We start from the raw sequence: 22,296 nt of genomic DNA, 5'->3' as shown, positions 1-22,296 counted from the left end.
TGCCATCTATAATCCAGTTTTGAGATCCCTTCCCAGACGCCTTAACGCCCACTCACATCCTGGGCCATCTGACCTCAGGAAATCACATGATAGGGTGGGGCTAGGTTTCACAATCAGCTCACCCGAAACCCTGTCTGCTTGTGACCCACACCCGTTTTCACACCTTGGCTCATGTGATTAGGTAGAGGATCATCAGGGGGTCCTTTTGTCCCTCTTTGGGGGGAAACTCCCACAGGGCTTAAATGACCCTAGAATCGAAGAAGCTTCTCAGATGAGAGGTGAAACGTCTTCAAGCAACTTAAAGAAGTCCAGACGCTTTTCTTTCCAAGCTCCTTAGACTGGTCAAAGGAAGATCTGTTTTCGCTCATCTTCCAGCTTTCCTGGCTGTTTCTCACGCTGTCAAACTCAGTGGTGGCATCATTACTCTAGTCCAACCATTTTCTTGCCCACCGTCTCCGAGCCAATCAGCCTCCATTCTGTGTGCTTTAAATCTCATTGCTCTTCTGTCATTCTGCCTTTCAGACTCGCATTCGTGCTACCCGCCCCATCCAAGCCTCCATCATCATCTTCACCACCTTTAGACTTCAAGGAATCCTGTCTTATTTCTATCATTTCTCGGTATTTGCCCTACTGTGACCATTCACCTGAGTCTAATCACCAGGTAGGTTTTATTTAAATTCTGTATCTCAATAAATCATGTTCATTTTTATTTCCTCAAATGATCTTTCCTTATTAAGGTATATTGACACGGAACAGCTGGGACCCACACTATCAACCAATGCAAAACCGCAGACATTTTTACTTGATAGCATGGCTGTTTTAAGAGACCTGGATACAAAGCTGTAGCTGTCAATTGTATTTTTTCCAGAGACCACAATATTTACATAAGTGTATAGCTGGCCTAACGTAATTTAAGTTATGAAAATTTTTACAAACATCCTCAGTGCATGGATGCTGCTGTGCGTTCAGCCTCGTGTGCTCACTCTGTTGACTTCCTCAGCCAGTTTGATTGCTCTCCATGGTAAATATCAAAACAGACTGATACAGTGGGATGGCTCGTGTTATTAGTTCGACAAAAGACAGGCTTATTTGATAGTGTGGACCAGTAGGCTTTGCCTTCTTTCATTATCTGGATCTTGTTGGACGGAAAAGGCTCTTTCAAAGAAGCCACGTGGTCATTTTGCGGTTCAAAAATTTAATCAGTACTCTGAGTCTGCTGAGAGAGAGAATCACAACAAACTGACCGGATGGAAAACGATCTAAATGATGCTGAATCATGAGGCTAATGGATAAAACCGCTGCCTATCACAATAGCAGGGGCTGGATTTTTACATAAAACCTACTTTTAGCAATTAATTCTCTGATTTTCGGGTTGGTAAAGGATTTTCATGCTTGCCTCAAGGTAAAGTATATTTTTTGGCTGACTGGCTTTACCCTTGTGAAGCAGCTGTCTGGGGGATTCCTGACACAGCCTTGAAGAATTTCTGAGCCTTAAGTGGGTCAGTCTGAGATCACAGGGTTGAGGAAACTCCACCAAAAGCCTTAGGAGATTATGATTATTTTTAATTGATAGTGTAATAGTTGTTCTCGAAAAAAAAGTGGATGAATTTCATAATCAATCTAGAGGGATTACACTACAGAGGACGAGCTTAGAATATCTAAAAGCTGACAGTACCTTAGTGATCACACCAAAGCCACACTCAACACAGAGTATGAGACACGGCATAAAATATAACACACAGCTGCAACCTCTAAAGGCCTGGTGTGCTCAATATTTCTCTTAAGGTTTTCCTTTTAGCTACAGATGGAAAATGTTTCTCTACACTGTGTGAGGCATCACTTTATCTGTTTTCTGGTTCTTGTTATATACGGATGTGCAAAGCTTCACATGTGAGTCACCCTTTTCATGGCTGCAGTTTTACACCTTGTGACAGTAGTGATTAAAGCGCGAGGCATTTTTTCCCCTTTACATGTTTAGCTGTATTTGCTGCATGAGTTTTACTTTTTGCAGGGGTGCACATTAGATGGAGATATTCATGAGAGCGAGGTTTACGTTGCCACAACAATATCCTTGTTGGTGTCATTCTAAGAATCTAATCAGGATATTATTTACACTGGGGACACCGGGTGAACCTAATTTACTATCTGGTATAGGAGAGGAAGCCAGCTGCACTCTGGTCCCTGAGGATCACAGCTGAAAAAAACCCCAGCTTTATTGGATCAGGTGTGGTGAAGTTGCTACTGACTCACAGTCCAGTATTATTCTTATTATCTATTAGGACAAAAGTAATGGCCCACCCACATATTACATCTACAGGAGCTGCTAGGCCATGGAAACCATGTCATGAAGCTCATGGCACACAGTCTTTGTGCTGATCTTAATGACAGAGGAGGTTTGGAGCTCTGTAGTAATTGAGTCAGCAGAGCGTTGCCGACTTTTACACACTATCCAAGGACCTGGCTGTGTAACTTTACATGGACTGCTACTGCCACATGGTCTTGAAATAGCTTCCACTTCCAGTTGATTGTGGGGTATTTAGGAAATTCACTAAATGCCTGCTTACAGAGATGACATCCGGTTACTTTACTGCTCAGTAAAAGAAACCCATTCTTTCACAAATGTTTGTAAAGACAGACTGCGTGGACTGGAAACACCTGAATTCAAAGATTAAGAGGTGTGGCCTAATACTTTTGTCCATATGGTGCATCTTTTCATTCATTCATTCATTCATTCATATTTTTCTGGTTGCTCTGCACTGAGTCACACTAGTATTTTAAAATAATTCCAGAGGCAAGACTATTTTGAAAAGCAGCTACATACAAATACAGAAAGGAAATATCAAAGTTTTCTGCCGTAATGATATTGAGTCATCCAATTTTGCAATAAAAACACTTACATAATATGTTTTTTTTAACAATAAAAACAAGAAAACTGTGTCTCTGTGGAAATATGTAATGCATTTTTTTCTCATTGTTTTGGCTGCTGGAAGGCTGAGCTTCGGTTGTGAACATCAACAGGGGAAAAAGAAAGAAAGAGCAAGGAGCATGGTGGTATTTTAATGGACTGAAATGACATTTGCTGGTAAATGTGTGTCCTTTAATGATCTGTAGCTGATCTGACATTAGCGCTTCACTTTTCCTAGTAAAGATTGAACTGTTTGTTTGGTCACTTGTGCAGGCAAAGGTGAAGGTAAGATAAGACGGATACTTTCATGTGGGTTGTTACTGTTCAGAGTAAGTGGTTCTTGTGCATTTTATCAGTTTGCTGCTTGACATTATTGTACAGTGCATAAAACATGAAGCATACTCTACCAGGAGTCACCCCACAGCTCTAAAAACTAACTTAGCTGGTCGAGCTATATTGCGGTCATCAGAAATGAATGTTACCTCAGATCATGGTTTAGAGGATTAACGTTTCCTTCCTCACTGCATCTTTTTTCTTGCCTTTCACATGCATTCAGTGGGAGCCAATTAAAACTCAAGAAAAACACACATCATCAGAGTGAATGCAATTAATTGAATTGTTATACATATTATCTTGTGTTATTGCAGATAAATATGATGTTCTATTTATAGGAGAATAATTATGATGCTTCTTATTTATGGAGAAATATAATCTGCTCAAATAATGCCATACACAAACATGAAAACAAGAGTTCTCATGATGTGCAGGTGTGCTGATATTGGGCTTCAAAGCATACAATAGTAAATATTATGACAATCCTAATAATTGCAGATAGTAGCATGATCTGTGTGGAAAAATCCTGGCCGTCCACTGAATTTTGCGTATAGTCTTAACAGAACCCTTTAGATTTTCTGAACAAAGTTGTTTTGACATCGGGTAGGTGTTACAGTTTGCTTCACTCCAGGCTATGGCAAATTCTAGCTGCAAAGATGATTCACCTTAAACTTTCAACACTTACCACACACATATCTGCTTCTCGATTGTTCAGAAAAGAAGGCAGAGGCAAACAACATTAAGGGCAGCGGGAGAAAGATTAAGTGTAAACACACACTTCTACATGTAGACTAACACTCGTACACCCCCAGCACCTGCAGCGTGAGGACCATTAATCAGCTTGCTAAAACGTCTTGAATGTCCCCAACTCCAAAGGCAAACATGAGGTCCTCAAGGACTCACAGGAAAGAACACAAGCACGTGGGTTTGTGCAGACACACGACTCACACATTCACACCTGCACTCTACTGAAAGATCCATCAATTATGCACGCGTGCTTTAGCCTCTTAGGGAGAAATGGGTCTTTATAGATGCACACTGCAAGATAAATACTTACATTTCATCTTGATTTGCTGGATGATCTCAATGAGCTCCATCTCTGTAGGCATGTAGCCCATGGTCCTCATGCAGTCTGCGATGTCTTTGTAATGGATGAAGCCATCCGCATCATAGTCAAATTCCTTAAAGGCCTCCTGAAGCTCTGACAGACACATAAACAAATTCCATCGATTGCAGCAAACCGTAAAGTTGGGTTTTCCCAAGAGTCAAGCGTGCATGCACACACCCACACGCACAGATACAAGCAGAAGTCTGAGCTTTTGTACAATACTTATTGTATTGTACAAAATGCAAAGTTATTGCACTTTCAAGGAGATTCTGGCAATATGGTGGGAATGTAACACTGATGAACTAATGAAAAGGATATTTTGAGGATCTCCTCAATCCCACAGACAGATCTTCCATCAAGGAAAGAGAGTCTGTGGAGTGTGTTCTTTCATACCACAGAATCCTCCAGCCAAAATAGACAGTACGACCCAGAATGAGTGACTGAGTCTATTGACTGAAACTATTCTGTAAAGTGTTTACAGAGGTCAGGACAGAGAGTCATTTTCCTGTAGACTTCTATAGGATTTTTTGCCACTTGCTATCGGCATCTGCTGGCCTTCAGATAGAATGCAGGTTTAAGGCACTTGTACACTGGCTCAATTTTTCCAACATGCAGGTAGGTCTAGTTTCGCACTGTTTAATGTAGAGCCTGCTGACTAGATCACTGTCTGGGAAACTAGCTCTTAATGTAGGTTAAATGTGTATGACTTTGGTACAAAGAATTGATCATTTGTTGCCTGTTTCCAGCAGGATTAGTGAACAAAGAGCAGCACATCTGAAGTAAATAATTACAAAACATAAATAAATAAATGTATTCTGAGGTGTAGCCCAAACTCGGAATACATGTTAAATAATAGTCTTCCCCTTTGGTGTCAGTGTGGTGACACAGAATTTAAGCAATATTGAAACACATCTCTCACTCCCAGGTTGTCACATATGGATGTTTAAAAAGGAAGCACATGACATCAGATTTATAGCACAAAGAAACCATCATTTTTCAGCATGAATCTTGTGAAAAATAATATTTAAGCCCAAACCACGATCTTTTGCTAAACCTGACAAAATTGTGATACACTTCACCACCAGTTCAATCTCAAAAATGTGCATTTTTTAGAGGTCGACTCGGTGCCTGAAGCTGCAGCAGCCCCAGCACCATAACACGGACACTGTATCTTTTTACTAGCTGGGATAACATTCTCATCTTAGGTTTGACAGCATGTCTAGTATTTAATGGCAGATGGCTTAAATGTAAATTGAGGCTGCGGTTTGGGGAAGGCCTCAGAGGAGACTGGTGGTGCTTCCCACGCTGGGCAGATCCCCAAAGAAGGCATCCCCCGGAAGCAAAAATGACTGTGCATTACAAAGGTCAAACACTGTTGCAAAAATACAACTGGTAGGAATGCTTGGAACCAGTAGATTGGGAGGAAAAATTGCTGTGTCCAGGGAGGAATGAACATCATTTGGTTGTAAAGAAGGGGCTTGAGGTGTAAAACCTGGTCACGTGTTAATGGAAGCTGCCCTGGCACCCTCGTGCCATGAAGGATAGGTGTTGAACTTTGCAGAAAAGGGGTAGTGTAGAAACAAACTGGCATCCCAGTGCCAAGAGGTTTGCAACTCCATTTTGCAAAGGAGGAAACAATGGGGTAGAAATGGCATCCCGGTGCTCTAAAAAGAATTTTATCTCAGCACTATCTGCACTGTTTTTTGGAAAGGAGAGATAGTGGAGCAAGAAACTGGCAACCCGGTGCCAGTAATGTTCATTGTTTCTGCATTTTGCGAATGATGGACAGATGGCAGAGAAAACAGCACCTGGTGCCAGAAAGGTCTGCAAAGGTATGGAGTGTAAGGAATGTTTACTGCTGTGTTTGCAAATGACCAGTATTTGAGAAGAAAACTGGCATCCCAGTGGGGGAAAAGCTTCCTGCTGCATTTTGCGAAGGCGGGATAGAGAAGAAAGAACCTGACAGCCAAAATTTTGCTTCTGCACTTTGCAAAAAAGAGAAACTGGCATCCTTGTGCCAGAAATTTTTGACGTTTAGATATGCACGAGTTGAATAATAGTGGGCTAAGTTAAGTCTAAATCCTTAATAGAAAAATATTTGGGGGATTTTTGGGTGTCACATATAGATAGAGAACCGGAAGGGGCATGGGTAGAGATGTAGTCCCACTCCTGAAATTCCAATAAATTATCTTCAGTTAGAAAGGGAATATTTGACACCGTGGGATGTGAACACTTTGAAGATTCACGGAATTTTGTATAGTAAGGTGGTGCCTCTTGTAGAAGTATTGCCATCTTGTCTAGAGTTAAATACTCTGGTGTGTGTATTGACTAGTAATTTATCATGTGCTTGCATTGCAATTACACCTTCAACAACATCTTACCATCTATCTCCAGTGGCATCAGCTGCCTCTCCTGCACAGCAGAGGAAAGAAAACAACAGTAGAAATGATTACAACAGTATCAGAATGGGGGATGTGAAATCAGGCTGGCTTTAAAACTGTGAATTCTCCTGAGAATCATCCCAGTGATCATCTGTTTTTGACTACTAAATTAGAATAACATGCATATCATGTCAGCACTGCTGCTGCATGCTGACAGTAAACTCTAATGGGATTTAACCCAGCGACATGTCTTGCTAATTTGCAAAATGACACGCCAGTGTACGCGCGCGTACATACACAAACACGGCATCTTGAGGGAGACCCAGCATTGTGTGAATGTACACCCATGCACAGCCATAACATAACAGTGAGCTGCAGAAACTTTGCACTGTCACAAAGAAACACAGGTACGCTTAAGCAAAAATACACATGCGCACACACACACACACACACATACACACACACACACTTGACACAAGATATATAATTTGCATATAGCCGCGTGTGAAACATTCAGTATTCTCTGCCTTGTTTTGACAATTGCTCAGGGTGATCTCTTTTTCTCCTTTTTTTCCCTCTAACATTTCCATATTTTCAGAGTGAGGCAAAGCTAGAAGCTAGGAACAAAATCTCCACCTAGTCATTAAGAATAATAGATGACAGTGAAATTTAGGTGTGCTGATGGCTTAAAATAGTAATATGATGTTATATGTTTGGCTACAAACAGGCAGTTTTAATGAAAAGACATTATAACTTGGAAATGACTTGGAATACATATCCGTAGGCAAGAAATGCAGACTTAAAAGGATGGGCTTTGTGGTTTGGCAGTTTTGCAAGAATCCATCACACACTACAATATGTAAGCCCTTGAAAAAAACAACAACTTAATAGTCACATATCACATGCTTTAGCCCTTGAGAGAGTGTTCTAATTAGCACATTTGCAAACATGTGCTGATTTGAATTTGCATAAAAAAGAGCTTAGATATTAAAAGATCACACTGAAATGTCATTAATCATCCTGTAGATGCACTGAGATGATGTGTCCTTAGCGAGATGGTTGCGGCACAGTGTTTTGACTCGAGGGCTTGCAAATAGTGTGCAACTCTACTGCAAAAGCATTGTCCACGGGGGGGGGGGAAGCAAGAAACATGCTAACTCAGTCATCTTACAGAGCAATGGAGACTGACATATGGAAATGCTGCTTAGCAAAAAGACACCAGAAGCCCGAGGATATCTCTAAGTTCAAAGAAACAAGACTGAGATGGCAGCTTCTAAAAACTTTGATTACGTACAGAACAAATGTTGGCTGATTTGCTGTGAGCTTGTGTTTCAATACTTTGACTTGGGATTGGTAAGGCTCAGTACAAAAATGATGAAATAACTATTCACTTGAATATTTCTTGCCTCCCACAATTTTTTATGGATCATCTTCAAACTTCACTTCAAACAATAATATACTGGGGCTTGGGGGGCATAAGGGGCTGGATGTCTTAGCATTTGACCCTTGCTTTCCTTGTTAGTACTCAAGGTCAAAGTAGACATAAAAAAATTCAAGAAACCATCATTAAATGAAAGGGCATGGAGTGAGCTGTACAACACACTATCTTTTCAAGACTTTCCAGGCGTAGCTACATAGGCACAGACCACCCTCACTAATTTCTGCTGCACACTCAGTCATTTTGTTCTATAAGCAGGCCTGAATTATAACAGAAACCGCTCAGTTCAGAAAAAAAGGGGTAGAGAAAAAATACTGCGTATCATACAGAAGAGAGACACTGTTGAATTTCAGTTGCTTCTAATTAGTTCCATATTCTACAAGTAGGGCTGTGCGATATGACCAAAATCTCATATCCCGATACAAGAATTCTATCATCCGATAACGATATAAATCACAAAAATGTAACATTTTCTGTAAATTCTGTGAATCTCGACTTGCGGGAAGTGTTTCCAGCTGCGCGTCATGTAGCTGGAGTCGAGTGTTTTAACCGATGCATGAAACTATACATTTTTAGACATAAGTTGTAAAGGCCGCTGTTTTCTTTGTGAGTATTTATTACACGGCGTGCTGCGGGGAAAAGCCTGTTCTAAAAATAAACGAAGGTTTATTTTTTAGCACCTGGCGGCTCTTTTTTAATTCTCATCCGTAAATAATCTGCTCTTTCACGTGATTCAGTTTATTTTGAAAAGTCTCAACAGGATATTGAGCTTTATTGTGAAAGGTTTATGTGGAACAAGCGGACACGCGATGCTGTTACCGTCATTGTTGCTAACCACAAGGCATAAAAACAGGCGCTTGTCCGTCTGTAGTGTGGTTATATAAAATATAAGAGAAAGAGAGAACTTTAAGAAATTATATAACCACTACAGTGACCATCAAAACGATGAAAAAAATATTGCCGTAAACACTTTATTTTGCGACACCACCAAACAAACCATAGCGTAAAATGAAACCATAGACATTTTTATATCGTCATCCGATATATATCGTTATATCGAACAGCCCTACCTACAAGTATAAAAAATACTTCACCCCAGAACCCATGCCACCCTTGCTTGTGAGCTATTACTGTTTAAAGTTTCACCCTTGCTTTTAATCAAGTGTCTGTTTTCATTACTCTACTGCTACTTTTATGAAGGCAAACCGTTCTTCAACCTTGAGTTGTTCATTTTTTTAAATGCTCGAAAAGTGAGAGATAAAAAGGGAAATCTGAGCGGCACGGGTAATGAAATGCAAAGAGAAGTGCAATATTTTTCTTCTTAATGCGTGTTGGCACTCAGCCTGTCTAATTCATAAATCACACAAGGTCATCCCGTTCAAGTGCACAATAGCATCAGGAAAAGGCGCCCGTCGTTTATTTGGAAGCTGTGCCGAATGGCAGGCGTTCAAATGATTATTCACTGTGTAAAACTGCCAGCGAGATTTGTAACATAAATGCAACGTCAAGATGCAATTGCACCAGTTATATTACTAAATGTGGGCTCTACTTAAAACATTAAGGCACTAGTGATTTATACAATGCTTTTAAGTTGTAAAATAGTCATTGCATAAAAAACAAAAACTCAATAGCGCCAGCAGAGCTGCACCACTGTGCACAGGATCCTGCATCCACAAAAAGGCATGTTCACATGCAAGGTCAACATATTAATTAGATTTTTTTTTCATCCAGAAATGATTAGTTCGCATGCAACTCAGGCTCTGAATTCATCCGTCAGAACAAGCCCATTAGTGGTTCATTTCATTTTGTCTGCCTTCATGTGGCCCACTGAGCAGCACACTGCTTTGTAAGCATGACGCATGTACACATGTGAGAAGAAGCTTCACATTAGCATGCATCAGCATCGAAGTGAAAAGGCTCTCAAAAAACCACAAAGCAGTGACATTACAGTGTACAGTACAGAGTACAGTGCGATTTGCTTTGCATTCAACTGTGCTTCTGTCTGATGTGCACATGTATCAGTTGTCTTTCTTCTTCTCTCTGCCAGCCGCTTGTTCGATTAGATCTGATGAAGGCTGACAGGGAATCTTGCTACTTGTGTTGAGAGGAAGGCTGCAGGACATGGTCTCTCTACCTCAGTGTCCAAGCATCACTTGTAAATTCAAACATTAGACCGCCACGGTAAAACAAGCTAGATCAGTCATGGCAGGTGACGTAGTGAGTCGGAGAGGAGTGCAAAATTGTCTGCGGTAGCCCAAGGTCATGGTGAGATGTTCTTCCTTTTCCAATAAATGGGTTGCAACTCTGAAACAGTCCGGGTAGTTATTAGGAGATCGAGTTATGCTACATATTTAAATGTTCATAGGCGCACAGCTCCTCTTGGGGTGGGTTTCATTTCAGGAAATTTCAGGAAATCCTTCTCATGTGTGTGTTTAAAGATTAATCTAGCAGTTAGAGAAACAATGTGGTTTGCAGTTAAATGACCTTTTAACTTAATATGATTACTTGTGACAGAGGCCAGCTTCACAAAAAATAAGTAAAGTAAAAGTACATTTTGTAGCATTTACTTTCTGCCCTCTTTCCTCTGCAGAGTCAGTGAATATTATGACTGCGAAAGAGAAAAACTGGTGCTCGGCTCTAGCACAAAATTTTTCTCAGTGGCCACTCTCAGCATTGCCACAAATGAGTCTCCTGTGGCACAGAAAGCAGTTTTTCCATTGACCATGACTATAAAATGGAAGTCTGTAAAACAGCAGACAGTCGGGACTGAGCTGCAAACAAGGTTTTGTTTTGTTTTTTATTCTTCCAACTTAAAAAAAAAAGAAAACTAGCTTTCTAGCAGTGTAGAAAAGTGAGATTTGCTTTTTACGGGAGAGATGATGACACACAGTTGGGGAGATGGGGGGAAAATAACACAGAGGAAAACCTATGACTTTGTTTTTTTGGTTTAGGCTCCAGCAGAGAGCAATTTACTCCAACCTTTAAACCCAGTAACCAGCCGTCCATGGTGCAATTTTGGGGCACTTACTGAAACACATTTGTCACATAATTTTTCACAACCAAATGTTTCAGATCACCAAAGAAATTGTAATATTAGACAAAGATAACCCGAGTAAATACAAGTTTTTAAATGATGATTTCATCTACTAGAAAAAGGCAACTATCCCGTGTGAATATGTATTTGCCTCCTACACATAATAACTGGCTTTGCCACCCTTGGCATCAAGAACTGCAATCAGACATTTATGAAATGCGACCATGAGTCTTTAACATCACTATTTGGGTCACTTTTCTTTACAGAATTGTTTTCTTTCAGTCACACTGCAGTATTGTACAGCTTGTTTCAGGTCATGCTAAAGCATCTCAATATGATCTAAGTCCAGACTTTGACTAGGCTACTTTTGTTTTCTCAGAGGTGGACTTGCTTTCGATCATTGTCCTGTTGCATAATCTTCAGAGCAGGAACTGATGGGTCTCCTTCAGGACTTTCTGGTAGAGGGCAGAATTCATGGTTCCATCAGTTACAACAAGACGTCCAGGTCCTGAAGCAGCAACGCGGCCCCAGACCATCACACTACTGCCACCATGATTGACTGTTGGTGTGATGTTCTTCTTATCAAATGCTGTGTTAGTTTTATGCACGTGTAATGGGATGCAAACCTTTGAAAAAGTTCTACTTGTGTTTTGTGGGTCCACAAAATATTTTCCGAGAAGTCTTGGAGATCATAAAGCTGATTTAGGGCAGAGGTGAGTCTCTGTGTTGTTTTTGGTCAACAGTGGTCTTCTTCTTGGACGTTTCCAAAGTGTGGTCTGCAGTTCTTCAGATGTTGATCTGGGTTCTTCTGTGACTTCTTGGATGAGTCGTGGATGTGTTCCTGGAGTAATTTTGGTAGGGTGTTTTAAATTTTCTCCTTTTGTTGCTCTCACTGGGATACACTAGAAATAACTTTGTAACCCTTTCCTTCACTGACAGATCTCAATGACTTTTGAGTTTCTTGTATTATATAATGATGTGTCATCATACAGAAACTGCATTTTGTATTTAGTTGGTTTATCTTTGTCTAATATTAAAAGTTTTTGATGATCTGAAACATTTAAGTGTGGCAAATATGCAAAAAATACAACAAATCAAGACGTGGCAAATACATTTTCACTGTGACTATGGTTTCAGTTGTGGGAGGATCATCTCTGTTACAGTTTTTAATGAAAAGGACAACTTTGCTCTCACACTTGAAAACATCTGCAACACCAGCATTCCCCGTCTAATCTACCAGCTGCACGACAAATTTAATGCAGCCTATAATCCTGCCGAGGGAACGTTTACTTTTCTCAGAACAATTAGATATCCTCTCCTGGGCAAATCACTAATGTCATCTATTCATGCATCATGGATATTGGCTCATTAGGAACACTGACTAGTAATGTCCACAGTTATATTCATGAACATTATGAACCGACTCTTCCCATCATTACTCTGTACACACCTGAAATGACTGAGAATTGTACTCAAATTGAATCTTCAAAGGGTTGAATTGGCTGTACTTTGTGGTCTTTAATTCCACCATGTGTCTCCAAAATGACTATAGCTGAGTATTGTTACATCTGACCAGTCCTAATCTTGTGTAAAAACAACATTATAATAGACTCTCTGCTTATCAGGTTTTAGTGATTCAGTTATATAAAATAAATCCTGAACTTTACTATTTGTTCAGGAGCCTTGAACATGGCATACGTCAAAACAAATCATTGTATGTTACGATTTTAAGTGCTTCATGTGTAAATCAGATAATATTTCCAACAAAAATCAGGATGCTTGTGCATCGTTTCTTGGCTCATGTCCATTTGTAATTTTTTGAAATATTCTGTAACATCCTGCTGGGACCTGGGATCATGGTATCAGCCGTGAAAAGAGCCAATTCTTAACCCGAGCCAAGCAGAGCATTACTGGAAGATGACACAGAGTCCAGGCATTAAATCATTTGTGAAATTATTGGAGTGCTTCCCCCCCCCCCCCCCCCCCTTTTTCTTTTCCAAGGCATAAAGGACATGGATTACAGCCCACAGTCCCAATTTCATATTTGAATTAATAGCAGTTGGTAATGATACTGATTTTCCATGGTTATGTGACCTATTCCACATTAACAATTACCGGTTTACAAACAGAGCATTTGCTTTTGGATCGCTATGGATCACTGCAAACAGCCACAAGCAGTGTTTATACATACAGCTGATTGTTAGTGCTCACAATCAGCTAAATAAATAGGGCAATTTTCCTGCTCGGCTGCATAACTTTAAATTTAACTGATGGAGATGAGGCAAGGACATATCACACCCTGGTGTACACGTTGAGCAGTTACTGTGACAAAGGAGGAGATTGTGGAAGAAAATATTAACTATTACTGGCTGGTTATCATCATTTGTGTCTAAAATCAAACTCAGTTTTGCTTTCGATGTATTTCAGGTTGCAGAATATAACATTAATCAATTACAGCGTTTGATCAGCACCACAAATGACAAATTCAGTCAGAGGTCATTTAAGCGTATGCCAAAATAGATTTAGCCTTGCTAAAGTAAGATAAAGACAACTATGATGACAGCAAACATGGAATAGATGAGATACACATGCACATACAGTATGACTGCATGTTTTCAACAGATACTACCAGTTAAAAGTTTTAGAACACCCCAGTTTTTCCAGTTATTTATTGCAGTTCAAGTTGTTTAAGTCCAACGAATAGCTTGAATTGATATAAAGGTAAAGTTACCAAAAACTGAAAAAATAATGTACATTTCAGAATTATACAAAAAGGTCTTTTTAAGTGAGCACATGACTTGAACAACTTATGATCTGTCCACCTGTCCTGTCTGCCCCATGTAGAGATAAAGGCTAACTTGATAGTCATGCAGCTGGGTTCTGGTGCTCTTCACTTTGTACTGTGTAAAATCCACAGCACAGAAAAACTGGATAAAACACCCTAACACCGGTTGCTAATAGCCAGTGAGAAATCTATTGCTGAACAACAGACCACTACATCTAGAGACTGGTGAGTGATCCCATGGGCAACACCAGTTGGCAAATAGTTGTGGGCTGTCGCCAGGTGTAAGCAGTTACAGTGAGGTTTACCATGCTGGACCTACAAGCTCTTTGAGATTGGTTTAGTTGCTGAGCCACCTGTAATTTGCATGGAAGACACCAACATGCAGACACTCACCAACTGCTCCCTACGTAGTTGTGAAAATGTGAAGAGTGCCACGCAACTCAAACGAATCACTTTCAAAGTAAAAGTTGCATCTTTTGAAACATGTTGTGTCTGACCATGATTTCAGTGGCCAGACATGACTTCACTACAGTGAAGGAGAACAGTTCCAGTTTGAGTCACACATTTTCAAGTTTCTCTACTTGAAAAGTTGGTGATCAAAACAATCATAAGGTCTTTGGTGCAGCACCCTCTTTTGCAACTAATTTCACGAGTGACTGGCAGCAACTTCCAGTAATCACTCGCCAAGCACTCAGTGATGGGGTCCTAACCATTTTGATCTTTTGTGTCTCCATCTCTGTGCCTGCTCTTTTATTCCTGTCTGCACCACGAGATTTCCCTTCAAACACAATCATACAGTATTCAGGTGCAGTTACTGTTAAATGAAGAGGCATTTTTACTATAAAAGCATCACCAGGACATGCTGATATGGACTGTGTACATTACACTTTTTAATAATCCACACCACCTGCTCAGTTTATTTTATATTTGCCCTTTATATAAATGTGCTGTTACCCCTGAATGTAAACATACTCCAGAATGAAACCTTGTTATTTTTCACTATTGAGTGTCAGGTTCTGTTTATATTAATGTGTATATGCATGAACTGACCTGTCCAAAAAGTTTATTAAGGTAGGCGACGTAGGCAGCGGCCACTGTTGAGCTGTTGCTGAGGCTCCTTTTACCACGCCGACTACCCTGCTCCTCAGGGCCCTTCCCCTGGGGTGTGGGGGACTTTGAGCTGTGAAGAGTGCATTTGCACGCCAATTGTTGAGAGCTATCATCATAAAAGCCAAGTCTATAATTTCCCCTCCAGCAGTTTACCAAATACACTTAAGTGCCTTTGAGGTAATATTTTCCATCCCTTGTTCGTGCAGCATCAGCTGCTTGGGCCTAGTCAGGTGACATGAGTGGTAACATCAATCACCAGAAAAAAGGAAGAAAGGCAGTGTTTCCCAGGAGGGCAACTTGGAAACTTGGAAACTCTACAAGTTTATTTTTCAGGTGATGTATCACATAATTGGGTGCACAACTCTACACGTCCCACTCCCCTTGTCCTAATCAATGTTGATTAGAAACAGAGAACGATAATAACCAGAATTTCTTGGAGAGGCTGAGCTGAAGGGCCTTGTTTTTAAATCTGCCTGCAACGGGTGATCTTCCAGCTGCTGCAGCCCTCCCCACTCGTGGAGATGTGCTAGGAAAGAGAGAGGCCTTAATCAACTTAGAGTCCCATTATTTATTTAAAGAAAAAGAAACATAAATACTGACTGATTTTTTTTTACTCAGAAGTACCACTGCAGGACTTGGCTGTGCATTAGCAACAAAAAGTTTAATTTGAGCCGGAGAGGTTTAAAACTGTTTAAAATCAGCTAGACAATCTCTCAAGAATTACTTTTCCTACTGAATTTGCTTATGTACTGTTACATAAGAGACAAAAACAATGGGAATGCGCCGTTGAAATGCTCCAAATGAAAGGTTTAGGGTTCACACTGAGCTTGAATTGTTAATTTTGACTTTTTTCTTCACTGACCTGGCGGCAGAGGATGGTCTACTTTCCGGTCCTCCCTTTGCACCTTTCACGGACATCCTGGCCGGAAGATAAAAGAAAATGTCAAAAGGGAAGAGAGGGAAAAGACACAAATATCATAATGTAAAGGCAAAGGCTCCAAAAGAGCTTTCTAAAATAATGAAGAAAAGGCTTGTTGGGCTCACACAAAGCAACAAACAACCAAACAAAACCTGATATTAAACACTTAAGTCTTCATGAACTGGCTTTTTCAAATGCAAGGTAGAGACAAGCTAAAAGGGCTGTCTTAGCTGCTAAAGTTGCTGTAACAAAAACGAGCACAGGGCTGGATATTACACACCGCATCACAGCATTAATCACATTTATAGAAATCTATTTAATTCAACTATTGAGCCAGAGGGAAGAGGAATCACTCAAACCCAGTTTTAAACATTAGTAATAGCAAAACTTGCAGGGGTGGGGGCTCAGCTGAAATAGGTAGGGACCAGTTTGAGTTTGAATGCAATCACAGCGTATATACCCAAACAGCAGAACAAAAAACACAGACCAAATTACAGTGTGGATGGAAATGTCAGTACAGCAACAGAAGAAGATGGTGAACAGAAAAATGAAGGGAAAGGGAGTGTATGACAGTCGCATGTGCAGAACTCATGAGGGAGGAGGAGGAGAAACTTATGGCTGTCAATTTGAGAGACAGATTAATGTTCTGTCACGAGCCTTGGCAGTTCTGAGTAGCAGCGCCTGATGATGAACGGCCGTACTTGACACTGATGCGCCGTAAACCCAACGCCCCACTCCACCAGCACGCATGCCACGAAGCTGCTGCAAAGACAGACCCTCAAGATCTGCTCCAACAGTCACTACTTAAGGCGGCCCCGGACCACGAGGGCTGTAATGAGAAGAGACACGAAGACCAGCCAGTCGTCTAAATTATGTTGGACCGTTTAATGCACCTCGGCAAAAAACAAGCCACATTCCCAGCTCCAGCTGGGTGGAACAAAACGTGCCATGACTGAGTAGTGATTGCCTGTCTGTCATGCTTTCGCACAATCAGTGTGCTTACGATACGTCCTGATTGCAACACGCTTGAAGCATATTAAACTGTACGAATGGAGAGGGGAGGAATTTTTAATGTCCACCCACAATTACAGTTTTGGAATTGAAGTGGTCAGAAGTTATTTTATCTATACACTGAATTGTTCATTTATTTACATGCATACTGAAAAAAGTTTGCAGTGTTTGCAAAACCTTGCAATAATGCAAGCACACACATATACACAGCGTCTCTGCCGCTTTCCCAAACATTCACGCTGCACTTGTGGGGAAAGCAGGATATCTGGACTTTCTATAGTTATGGCCTCGCATTGTTTGCCTAAAGAATTGCTCTCGTCTTCAGTGAGCACAACTCCCATCACAGTAAACAAACACAGCCACACTCGCATGCACACCCTGTACCCGTTTCACTACACAAGCCGTTGAGCAGCGCTTTGTGTCTGCAGCACTCCTCCCTAAGTGGCCAATTGCTGTCAATCACTGAGCCGACACAAGCAATTTTAGATCCTAATCATTCTAATTGAAGTAATGAAATGGAGGGCCAGGTGGACTAGACGAAACCAACACAACAAACACAGCTGAGGATGGAAAGCAAGCAGCACTTGAGTTATGCAATGATGTGGAAGACGATGAATGGGCCAGCCTGGGGTGTTAGGAGTTAAACACTAAATAGGGATTCTAAATATACTCCACAAGAGCCACTGGAGTGAAGGACGCTGAGACACATTGTATATGTCATGCAAACGTGACCCACATTGAGTGCATACATACTGAAAAGGAAGGTTTTCAGAGAACTCTAGGCGCTCCTGCGAAACCTACACACAGTGCTAGGACAAAGTTTTTGCCCCCTTCCTGATTTCTTAGTCTTTTTGCTTATTAATGCCACTTGGGCTACGTTCACACTGCAGGCGAAAGCGCATCAAATCCGATTTTTTTGACCCTATGCAACCCATATCCGATCATGGTATGACAGTGTGAACGGCACAAATCCGATATTTTCAAATCCGATCTGGGTCACTTTCGTATGTGGTCCTGAATCCGATACATATCTGATGTTTTAGAAAGCGACTGCTGTTTGAACGGTCATGTCGCATTAAATCCGTCTTTTACGTCACTGACACAAGACAGACGCCAATTATCAGCGCCCGCGAAGACATCGCGAACGCTTCCTGGCCATCCCGTGTAGATGTCAGTGAAACTGTTGGGAAGACAACGTTGGAGAAACGTGAACATTTTATTTGTACTGCATAATCTGCAGATTCTGACAGAAATCTGCAACTATCCTTTGAAGCACCGCTCCTCTAAAACAGCAATAAGGATAATTATTAGGTTATCTACATTATTATGTAAATAACAAAATAACTTAAAGCAAAGATTGGGAAATGTAAAGTCTGAAGTCTTCATATTAAGGGCCATCAGTCAAACAATATTGTTTGCTCTGGGTCTAAACAGAGCGCGTTGTGTGTGACATCTTCTTTTGCGCATGCGGGCCGCTTTGAGCGTTCACACTAGAGCGCATTTGCTGTCGCATTTTATTTGTAGTGTGAACAAGCAGACAAAAAAATTGGATTTGATCAAAAAATCGGAATTGAGCATTAACACCTGCATTGTGAACGTAGCCCAAGATGATTCAGAACATCAAACAAGTTCTGATATTTGAGAAAGATAACCGATTAAATATAAAATGCAAAAATGCAGTTTTTAAATGATGATTTCACTTATTCAGGGAGAAAAGCTATCCAAATCTGTCCCTGTGTGAGAAGGTAATTGCCATTGTTACAACATTAACTAGCTGGCATTAACCACATATTTTTTTTAGAAAGCTGAGTTTAGTTTTACTAGCCACACTCAGGCCTGATTATTGCCAACTCTGCTGAATCAAAAAATCAGTTAAACAGAACCTGACTGACAGAGTGATGCAGGCTAAAATATCTCAAAAAGCAACACATCATGCCACGATTTAAAGAAACTCAAGAACACACGCGAAACAACGTCAGTGACATCTATCAGCCTGGAATGGTTACAAAGCCATTTCTAAAGCCACTGATGACTCATCCAAGAGATCACAAAAGAACCCAGAACAACATCTAAAGAGCTGCAGACCTCACTCAGTTAGTGTTCATGGGTGCTGCTGCCTGTCTGCTAGGTACAGCCTCTACTGTTGCCATACAGCCATTCAAGACATTTGTTCTTTAGTCTTGGGTGAGTAAACCATTTTCACCATCCATTATCTATTATTAATTTATATCAATATGTTAGCACTAAATATCCCTGTTCGTGGATTATAGTAAATAAAGTCTATAGTTGCACCTTAGCTAGCAATTTAGCACTTATGGCTACTTCTGCGTCTGAAAAACTGCAGTGGCCTTTATGCTCAACTCCAGACTTCAGAAATATAGTGGTGTCATATTGGCTATGTCTCTCTTTTATGAGTGTAGCAGATATTCTTATTTGGGGGAAATATTTGAAGCGTGTTGAATTCTTGTTAACATCTGACATAATCTAAGCTACAAAGACTATGAGAAGTTAAAAGTTCCCAAAGCCTTTGATTTGGGAAAAGCAGACCACCACACCGCTTAAACATTGTATTCTTTTTCTTAAAGGATCAAAAGCAGAGCAGCAGAATCAAAGATAAAGTTTTCTCTTAGGGTATGTTCTGCTAGTGGCTAACGTAGCCTTAAGCTAACAGCTTCAAGCAAAGATGAAGAGTTAAAGAAACTCTGCTACACTCACTTCTTTTATATCCTTTGTAAAAATTGAAGTCTTTACACCCAGACTGAAGACTGAACTGTTTGGACGAGGATTTCTTAGCCAGCTATCCTGGGTCATGCTGAGGTTAAGGTTGTGACATCGGGCAGGAAGAAAAGTACAAGCAAGGATGCTAGTGTGCCACAGGGCGCTTTAGACAAGAACTTCAAATTTCCCCATAAAATACTATTAAAGAACATTAAATTAAAACCAAATTTATGCCTACAGTTAGGGAAATTGTTTGAGTGGTTTTCAAGGTATTTCTTAACTAAAAAGAAAATTGAAACAAAAATGAACCTTTCTGGCATGCATAACAGAAAGTATCAGAGTCACAAAAAAACACATTGATTGTGAGTTCAGGCGTGGCTTCACCTTCCTGTGTACTCTCCTTGTTTTCTTTTATTTTTCGCATTATCTTTCCGTTCGCCTGCTGTCCAGTCGGAAGAAAGTCGGTCCCAGAGGAGCCAAACCAGTCCGTGTCTGATCCATAAACAACCGATAGAAATGCAATCAGGCCTGGCACTCCATCTTATCTTCACCCATCTTAACACTTCACCACCACTTTCTCATCCTCACATCCCTCCTCCCCTATCCAGCACTGATTTCATGTCACGGCTCTAAAATGAGACTGTCGCCTTTGGTCTCTGTGCAGACAGGATAACAGAGGGTGAGAAAGAGATACGTTTTCATGTTTTCCCTGTCATTTGGGGAATTTCTCCCCATTGCTTTGTATATAATTCGAGTCTAATTACAAGCTCTCGCTGCCTGTTTTTCTGGAGGCCAGCCTGATAATCACACAGTGAGCTGTTCTGAATAAGTCAGCTGATGCAATTGCATTGTAGCAAGCAACAGGGGCACAAATGGTGAACCAAAACAAATGAAAACAGAGGCCTGGCCATCTGTTGGCTTGTACAGCAAAGCTCAGGATCCATATAATCAAATATTACAAAGCAGAGAGGAAATGCTTGTCAGTTTCATTAGCCAGTGTGAGCAGGCTGCCTCAGACGTTCTCCATGCAATGCCTGCTCCCTACAAATGAACTACAGCGTTTTGAATTATTGAAGACTTAACTATAAATTATTATTACATATAAAAACAGCAAAAGAAGCTAGAAGGAAAGAATATGATATTATTTCTTCCTTCTACTTACCCTGATTGTTCTTCTTGTTTGTCTTGGATAGCAGATGTGGATGAAGGGCATGTGTACAGTCTTAGCTAACCTGAGGATTATATAATGAAAGGTGATTATCTGGCTAAATATGTCTGGATTAGATAGATAGATCTAACCAGTCGCCTCTGTTCTCAAGAACAAAAAGGGCAGTGACATTGTGTTCCTGCAGATTTGCCATTTTCTGTGTTTTGATCAGTTTATATTTCATTTCCGTGCAGTTTGGTGAGAAAAACTTTAGATTCAAGATGCAAAGATCAACCAGTCTGTTCTGTTCTGTCCCTCTCTCTATATATTTCACAGCATCACATCCATGCACAGGGTCCATATCAATGTCCAGGAGAAAGACACAATCTGAGCCTGAATAACAACACACTGAAACGGAAAAGCGGTGCTTCTATCGGCAGGTGTAAGTCACGAATTGCACAACAGGCATCAACAGACTGACAGATGAAACAAAAGGGATACGTTCAGAGAGCTCTGGCTAGTGTTTGAAGACAATAGACCAAATAATTCTTGACATCTAAATCGTTCATAATTTACTGGACAAAGACACGGTTTATGTAGTTTTAAGTTCTGTACACCACTACAGCTCCTTTCAAATGTAACAATTAATATTTGATTGAAGTGCAGACTTTCAGCAATAACACTTTTCATCATTTGGCTATTAATACACGCAACATGCAGAATTGTTTTGTCATTTTGGCTGTAAAATTACAAAATAATTCAGATCTTTCAGGAACAATTAGAATTTTCTCTCTCTAATTGGTTGAGGTGTTATTGTAAGGTGAAGTATTCATGGTAAGATCTAGACTGAGCAGATTTTTCTGTCTGTGCTCAGACAGCAGTAGCTTTGTGCTATCATTATGCACGATGCATGATAATAACCCCCCCTAAAGCTAGTCTCCTCTTCTTTCCAAAATCATTAGATTTTTGTCTCTAACACAAACAGTAACAAAGTTAGGTTCATTTAATGAGAACTTGTAAAAATTTATCCGCTGCTGCGCCATTGGTCAAAAAAGGGTCAGTTGGTTAGAAAATATACACAACCTCCCACTGTCAAAACCTGTCAGTTCAGATTAGACTTCCATCCATCCATTTCCTGCTGCTTATCTAGTTCAGTCTTACAGAGAAGTAAGTAGGTACACTGTTGACCTGTCCAGATACACTCTGCAACAACCTGTTGCAAAGCCAACACAAAGAGACAGACAATTTCGAGTCACTGGTTAACCCACAAACTGCATGTGGGATGAAGCCAGAGTACCGTTCTGTGTGCAAACCCCCCACACAAAGGCCAGATGGTGGATTTAAAACAAGGTCCTTCTTGCCGTGAGCTGTGTTAACCATCATCAACATGCTGCTCCAAGATTAGAA

The 22,296-nt window shown here is 40.5% G+C and overlaps 1 protein-coding gene across 3 annotated transcripts in view; it reads right to left on the bottom strand.

Annotated features, from left to right (window-relative positions):
* cabp4 (calcium binding protein 4) overlaps nucleotides 1-20,968 on the bottom strand; it is a 30,508-nt gene extending 9,540 nt beyond the window's left edge. For 2 of the 3 annotated variants that reach the window (XM_084931387.1, XM_084931388.1), the window contains exons 1-6: nucleotides 20,905-20,968; nucleotides 15,957-16,013; nucleotides 15,519-15,620; nucleotides 15,035-15,164; nucleotides 6,728-6,758; nucleotides 4,296-4,439 (exon numbers count right to left, since the gene is read on the bottom strand). In XM_084931387.1, the coding sequence (XP_084787513.1) occupies nucleotides 4,296-4,439; nucleotides 6,728-6,758; nucleotides 15,035-15,164; nucleotides 15,519-15,620; nucleotides 15,957-16,012 (463 nt within the window). In that variant the 5' untranslated portion in view covers nucleotide 16,013; nucleotides 20,905-20,968. The remainder of the gene's footprint in view (nucleotides 1-4,295; nucleotides 4,440-6,727; nucleotides 6,759-15,034; nucleotides 15,165-15,518; nucleotides 15,621-15,956; nucleotides 16,014-20,904) is intronic. The other variant, XM_084931389.1, reaches the window with a different exon arrangement.
* Between the last annotated feature and the right edge of the window lie 1,328 nt (nucleotides 20,969-22,296).

This window comes from Perissodus microlepis, chromosome 6, assembly GCF_051167445.1.
Source record: "Perissodus microlepis isolate ML-2025 ecotype Zambia chromosome 6, ASM5116744v1, whole genome shotgun sequence".
Taxonomy (NCBI): domain Eukaryota; kingdom Metazoa; phylum Chordata; class Actinopteri; order Cichliformes; family Cichlidae; genus Perissodus; species Perissodus microlepis.
Note: the sequence above shows the minus strand (reverse complement) of the source record. Positions and strands in the feature narration are given on the sequence as shown.